The following is a 7,271-nucleotide window of genomic DNA, read 5'->3' on the forward strand; positions in this document are numbered from 1 at the left end:
CTTTATAGATACACACAGGCTACACCATGTTAGCAGCTTGGCCTGGCTGGATGAGCGCACATTGGCCACCGTATCCCATGATGCATGTGTGAAACAGTGGACAATCACCTTCAAATGAGCATATATAATTTATGAGTATGTTTATCAGGGAATGGAAAGAACTACTGCATTGGAAATAATAAAAAAAAAGAAATCTTTATTTGTCATATCCTCTTGGTTTCGTGCCACTTCTTCTCTCATTCTTTACAAGGTGGTATCTATCTATAATTAATGTCTGAAAAGCTTTAGTCAGTGAACGCTTGCACTTGAAAAGCCCATTCTTGTAACACTTTGTGATCGACATTCCAGAGGCAACTGCAAAATACCGTTCACAGGGAGATTGACTTGGAATCTTACAATACTGTTAGGTCATATAACCGCTTCAGAAACACCTTGTTTTCATTTTACAGAATAGATTTGTACCCACATTGTTTGGTGAAATTAACCATAATGATTAAACAAATCTTAGTGTGCAGCTACTGTCACTCTTCCTGTTCGTAAATGACCTAAAAAAGCGTTGCCTCAAATCTAATATACATTTTTAATGCATTTCCAGTCCAGTTTTGTGATTCATTTCTGGTGTTGATATTAGGATTTCTAATGTAGTGACTTGTTGGCTTACTGTGCTTTTTTATATGTACATTTTGTAACCACAATCGTGCATCTCAATTAAATATTGTTGACCTAGTGACTTTGGAAAATGTATGCCTTTCTCAACAAGTGCTTTCCCCCCCCCCCCCCCCCCCCAAAGTTGTTACATTGTGAATTACAGTCCCAGTACTTTAAATAAAGCTTTGCTGGCGCTTTTGGCATTTGAAATGTATGTGACAGTTCCAATACAAATTAAAGGGACGTTATTTATAAAAAAAAAATAAAAAGATACGCCCCCTGCGTATAAGAACACACATTGTAGAAATCTGCTAGGTGACAGTCTTGATCTTATGTGCAGTTTGCAAGGGGGCATTCTCTCCCCCCCCCCCCATAAATCTTTGCTTTAAAGGGACAGTAAAGTCGAAATTTAAACTTTCATGATAAAGGTAGCTCATTTGATTTTAAACAACTTACCAATTTACTTATGTTGGCTCATTTGCTTTGTTCTTTTGGTATCCTTTGTTGAAAAGCACATGTACATATGCTTAGAAGCCGCAATGCACTAGTGGGAGCTAGCTGGTGATTGGTGGCTGCCATATATGCCCCTTGTCATTGGCTCACCTGATGTGTTCAGTTAGCGCCCAGTAGTGCATTGCTGCTCCTTCAATAAATGATATCATAAGAATGAAGCAAATTTGATAATAGAAGTATATTGGAATGTTGTTTAAAATTGCATATTCTATCAGAATCATAAAATAAATAGTCTTTTTTTTTTTTTAAAAAAATTGCAATAAGTGAAGTGTTATAAGGAAAGTTATTTAAAAAAAGTTCTCTCTTTGTATAGTTTTTTTTTTTTATTTAATATAAAGTCCCTTTTAAATTTGTCTGCATGATCATATATTTTGAAACATAAAATGCAGTGAAAAATATATTTTTAAAACATAGCTTTCTATAAATCTAAAAGCAAAACTATTGCATGCATCGGCTCCAAGTACAATAATGCACGTTGCAAACCGGGCAAGTGTAAATGTTTTAGAACATCACTGATGCATGTTTTTTTTAATAGTTTATTTTCTATATAGCATTTGTAATTTATTCTAAATTTAATGGGACATAGATGCAAATGACAAAAATGACAAATATACTATTACATAAGTAAATGCAATCTGCGTCTTAAAAAAACAACCACATTTCTGAAATCTGCTTCATATTCTTTGCTAAAGGAGCCCACACCTCTGCCATAAACAAATAAATTGGGCAAGCTGCATAGAACACCATGCACAGAGTTTTAGGCTTTGTGAGTGCCAACAAGCATGCTTGTGATGGCACTGTGCATAGGGGTTACTGCAGTATGTATGTATGCTTTTCATGCACTGAGCTATTGTACCTTAGGAAGAAATGTAAAGTGGGTTCAGTTATATTTTTGTTACCTATTGCATTTACGCAGGTAATATACATATATTTTTTCATATTTGTTCACTTTTATGTCCTTTTTAAGAATGCCCATTATGATGTATGCCTTTTTTAAAAGTACTGTATGATTTGAAAGATTTTTGTATTAACTTCAAGAACATTAGTGGTGCTTTTTTTTTTTCTTCTTCTAAAGGATAAGGATATTTTTGTAACACCAGGAAAATGGCATTAATATAGCCCAGATTAATCAGTTGAAAGACATAAGGTCAGTAGTAACTGCTTATAAAGATATCTATCTACTACCACTCCTAAAGTGACCACCAGAGTCTGTCATGGGAAATGTAAGCAGCCATTTCATGTTGATTGTCCAATCATTGTGGCAATTGCTATTTAAAACATGACAATAAAATCACATTTTCTACATCCTAATAAAGCCTAATGATCGCTTCTTTTTTCTTTGCATGTAAGTGGCTTCTACTCTGAAGGTTATTTGTTGTGTTTGTTCATTTCATATCCAGTCCATTGAATTTAGTGGGCTTAAAGTAAACCCATTCACCAATAAGATGAGGGCTTTATTCTAGGTTGATAGATACTAAAAGTGAAATAACACAGAGGTTTTATAAGGGTCATCTTTGCTTTCCTGCAGTATTTCTTCTCCTCCCTCCAGAACAGGTTTATGAACAGATTTGATTTTAACCTACATTTCTGGGCACCTGTTTCATCTCATGTACATTTTACTCTGGGGAAATGTAATGTTTGCTCTGTTACATCAATACATCCATTCTGATTGTGTGTTTTTTTGTTTCCTTATTAAAAAGCACAGATTCAAAGGCATGTGGCTACATTAGTACTCTTGGGAGTAAGATGTCAGAGCATCATGCACACACTGCACCTTAAGAAGGGTGTTTGAATACCCAAGGAACTCAATGCTTTGGCAACAGAAAAGGGGATATTGCAGCTTAGCTTAAATAGAAGCTTACTCTCTGGAGTTGCTTTGTGTTACATTTTCACCACTTTTTGCATCACATAAAGAAACACTGGTCTAGGTTCTACTGGACTAGAGTGTTGATTCTTTTAGATCTCTGATTTCGGTAGATATGTTTGTGTACAAGGGCAACAACACATCCTGTTTGATGTGATGAGTGAACAGCCTGATTTCTTTCATAAGGCAAGTCCATGATCCAATACTCCTGTGATTCAACTCCTGGCCAATAGGAGGAGGCAAGTATTCCCAAAACCTCCAAGATCATTTCATCCCACCCACCGCACTGGTATGCCAGTCTATTTTTTGCCTTCCAGGAGAAAGGTGAAGAATTCTTAATTGAAAGGGATCCTTCCAGTGAGGAGTTAGTTATAAGCCTGCCACAGGTGTCTCAGGAACCAGTCCCTTTAGCCCTCCTCCTGTTGAGTCTTCAATATAATCTTCACTTAAATACTCAGCTCATCCAGTGCGGAGCACATTACAGCAATCTACTGGAAGCAGGTTTTCTGCAGCTGGTAAGCACAGTAAAGTAAGTGCGTGTCAGTTAAGTCTAATTACATATGCACTCACATAGCTCACAGGTTATTAGTAGGTACATTTGTCATTTTACATAGCCAGTGTACTTAACTTATTGCAGACATTACCACGTTCACGCTAGACTGGATTTGTTTTATTGTCCTTGGAGACTATGAGGGGGATAGTAAGGGCCTCATTATTGAATAAACTTTTTTTTTTTCTTCTTCTTACAAGTGTGTAAATTTTTATTTATTTTTTTGCTTCAGGTTAAAGTGTACATGCTCCCTGTCATTCAGCTACGCTATTAGTTTAACAATTTAGTATAGTTTATGCACTTGATAGCGAGCCGGTTTCCCCTACACAGTTGTAAATACCAGGTTAGTACCCTACGTCATTGCCAATGTTTCCTAAGGTGATGCATTTTCTCTGGCAGCACGGTAGTTAATTTTTTCCCCACCGCTCTAAAAGCCTCTTTGATAATGCTCCTGATCTGTTACTGCTGTGCTCGTCTACATTCCGTTCTTTGTCAGGTGTTAAGATTTTGTTTCCTTTACCAACGGATAGATAGTAGAGCCTTGGGAAACTATCCCAAAGGTAGATGGCTCTATCTCCACCTTAGTAACATGCACTAATATCCCTTTGGAAGCTAGTACTACTTATAAAGACCATATGGACAGAAAATTAGCCTTTCCACATAAGGGTTTTCTTCAAGCAGGCTATTTGTTTAGGCCAGCAATCGGTATTGCTTGTGTGACTGCAGCTTCTACTCTTTGGTGTGATAATTTAACGGATCAGATTTCAGATGGTTCTATTGATAAAGAATTTCAACAATGTTTTGAAACTTCTTAGATAATAATAATTGGATACTTGTATAGCGCACAAGCTAAAACTTTATCGATTTGCGGCACTGATAACTGGTGGTATTATTAGCAGGCATTTTACTGACCTCGGCTGAGTGGAGCCTTGCCGGGATCGAACCTGCAACCCTTGGGTTGCCACAGATCTCTGTAACAGTGCATTAGCACAATGAGCTATCTGTCTTGCTTAGATCAGCAATTTAAAAAAAAAAATATATATATATATATTCTATTGTTGCCATTATTAGACTCAATGACAAAAATATGGTGTTATCTGGTTTTGACCAGAAGATGTTGCTCAAATCATGGTAAGTTGACTTGGTTTCAAAAATAAATAAAAGGTCATCCTCCTCTTCACAAAAACAGGATTTTTCCAGATCAGAAGGCCTGGTCACAATATGTACAGGATCCTTAAAGGGACAGTCTAGTCAAAATTAAACTCTTATAAATCAGATAGGGCATGACATTTTAAACAACTTTCCAATTGATTTTTATCATTAAATTTGCTTTGTTCCCTTGGTGGTATTTTTCAAAAGCTAAACCGAGGTAGGCTCAAACTGATTTCTAAACCGTTGAAAACAGTCTCTTAGCAGAGCATTTTGAAAGTTTTTCACAGTTAGACAGTACTAGTTCATGTGTTTCATATAGATAACATTGTGCTCACTCCCATGGAGTTATTGAGGAGTCTGCACTGATTGGCTAAACTGCATGTCTGTCACAAGCACTGAGATAAGGGGGCAGTCTGCAGAGGCTTAGATACAAGGTAATCACCGAGGTAAAAAAATATATTTATATAACAATGTTGGTTATGCAAAACTGGGGAATGGGTAACAAAGGGATTATCTATCTTTTTAAACAATAAAAATTCTGGTGTAGACTGTCCCTTTAAGTGCTAAACACAATTTATCAAGGGTAAAGAATGGGCTTCATATCAAGGCTTCCCAGAGGAAGGTTTCTTCTGTCCCATCTCTCAAACAACTCTGTTAAGGCACAAGCCTTTTCTTTCAAATAAAGATGATAGTCCATAGGGCTCCATAACATGTGGGATATAGACACTAGGCGGAGGCCAAGAACCCACTGAAGCTTAAATTCCCTCCCACCTCTTGTCTCTCCTTAGTTTTCATTCTTGGCCTCCCAGAAGATGGACAAGAATAGAGGTGTTCCAGCTTACTTGCTTATGGATTGATATTTAAGAGCTCAGATCAATGTGAGACCCTTTATCCCTGGGACATATTCACAATGAAGACAGGTGACATTTCCAGCAAGCTGAATGATGCAGGGATATAGGAACACTATAAGCCATTACTAACCTCAGGCATGCAGGGATGTGTACCTTAGCCTCCCCCTCTGTGATAACAGTATTTCCTAAAAAATCCACTGCTGTACCTGTATAAGGCATTGGATGGGCTCTCTACTGGATACCGCTACAGTTTGGTGACTGGTAAGCTGGTGGAGAGGTGCAACTTCAGGTAAACCACTTAACACAGACACAGCCCACAGGCTAATAGAAGGTACCCTGACAAAGGTGCAGCATAGCATCTCTCTGACACACCTGTTTGCCGAAAACAGTAATCAAACTGTCCTACGTTACTTATTAGGCATTTGTAGACCATTTACACCCTGTGTGGACCCTTTGGCAGCCCTAGGACCCCTTTTTTAACATTTAAAAAACAATAGGGGCATGACCATCCAGTTAGCCTATGCAGCGAATGTTTTTGGGGTATGTTTTCTTCACTAAATCTTAAGCCTTTTTTTAGCCTCTCTGAACCAATGGCATTGTTCTGGGCGGTAGCACCGCCCCCTTTGCAGTCTTTTTCTCACTCCGAAGCTGCAACTGGGGAGGGAACAGCTTTCAAAGCATCTGTCAGCCTTTTTTTTTTTAAAAAAAAAACCTGAAAACAGCCTCAATTTGGATCCTGTCACTGGAGGGGTTTGAGTACCCAAGCTGGAGCTGCCACAAGGTCATTTTGGGGGCATTTTGTCAGTAAGTTAATTATAGGGCCTGATATTACCTTAACCTTGATACACGTAGCAGGTGTCAGGGGTGTAAATTGGCTAGTGTAAAGGGCTCTCTACCATTCTATTTTATCAGTATATGGGCCAGATTACCAGTGGAGAGTAAATTAACACTTCCGCTTGATCATTAACTGCTAGAAGTAAGCTTTTTGCGCTTGTCGAGTTGCACTCATATTACGAGTTGAAAGTAAATTTTTCACTCTTGCACTAACCCGACAAGCGCAAAAAGCCAAAGTTCTAATACCGCATGCACATTCACTTCATAGAAGTTAATGGAGAAAGAAAAGTGGCAAAAAACACCCCACTCTCGCGCAAACTTAATCGTATATTCTTGTTTGTGCTAACCTGATTTGAAAATATGACTATTTCACATTCCAATGTTCTTCACATGAAAGAATATGCTCTATTTATTCATAAAAACATATTTCTACATATATCTGATGGTATTTTGGTACAATAAATATTAATATATTACTTAGGTAGCCTCTACAGACTTTACTCCTGAGATTAAATATAATTTACACAGGGCCATGGCTAAAGGGGCTATCCCCAAGCCAAGTAAGCGTAAACTCAAATCTGGGGATTTACCTCACTCTTGATGTGACCAATACAATCTCCTACCCTCAACCTCAAAATCTCCCAATGCTTTCAGATTTAAAGTGGAAAATATCCGCACCTTGTTGCATGAGGTACTGAGAACTCTGGTCACTTCTTAGGAAAAATCTGCTGAAAAAAAGCCTGTACATCTGTTAAATATTTTCAAAGCTCCTTCTAAGAAATCTAATCTCCTGAGGAACAAAACCTATGATTTACCTTAGAAGGCCTCCACAAAGGTGGCTGCCTATATGCAATGTATT

At 37.8% G+C, this 7,271-nt stretch overlaps 1 protein-coding gene across 1 annotated transcript in view; it reads left to right on the plus strand.

The window, feature by feature from the left end:
* The window catches only part of WDR1 (WD repeat domain 1), an 80,959-nt gene extending 78,483 nt beyond the window's left edge, over positions 1-2,476 (plus strand). Inside the window, exon 15 of the mRNA XM_053704139.1 lies at positions 9-2,476. Within this exon, the coding sequence (XP_053560114.1) occupies positions 9-118 (110 nt within the window). The 3' untranslated portion in view covers positions 119-2,476. The remainder of the gene's footprint in view (positions 1-8) is intronic.
* Positions 2,477-7,271: the final 4,795 nt, after the last annotated feature.

Source organism: Bombina bombina, chromosome 2 (genome assembly GCF_027579735.1).
Source record: "Bombina bombina isolate aBomBom1 chromosome 2, aBomBom1.pri, whole genome shotgun sequence".
NCBI classification, from domain to species: Eukaryota; Metazoa; Chordata; class Amphibia; order Anura; family Bombinatoridae; genus Bombina; species Bombina bombina.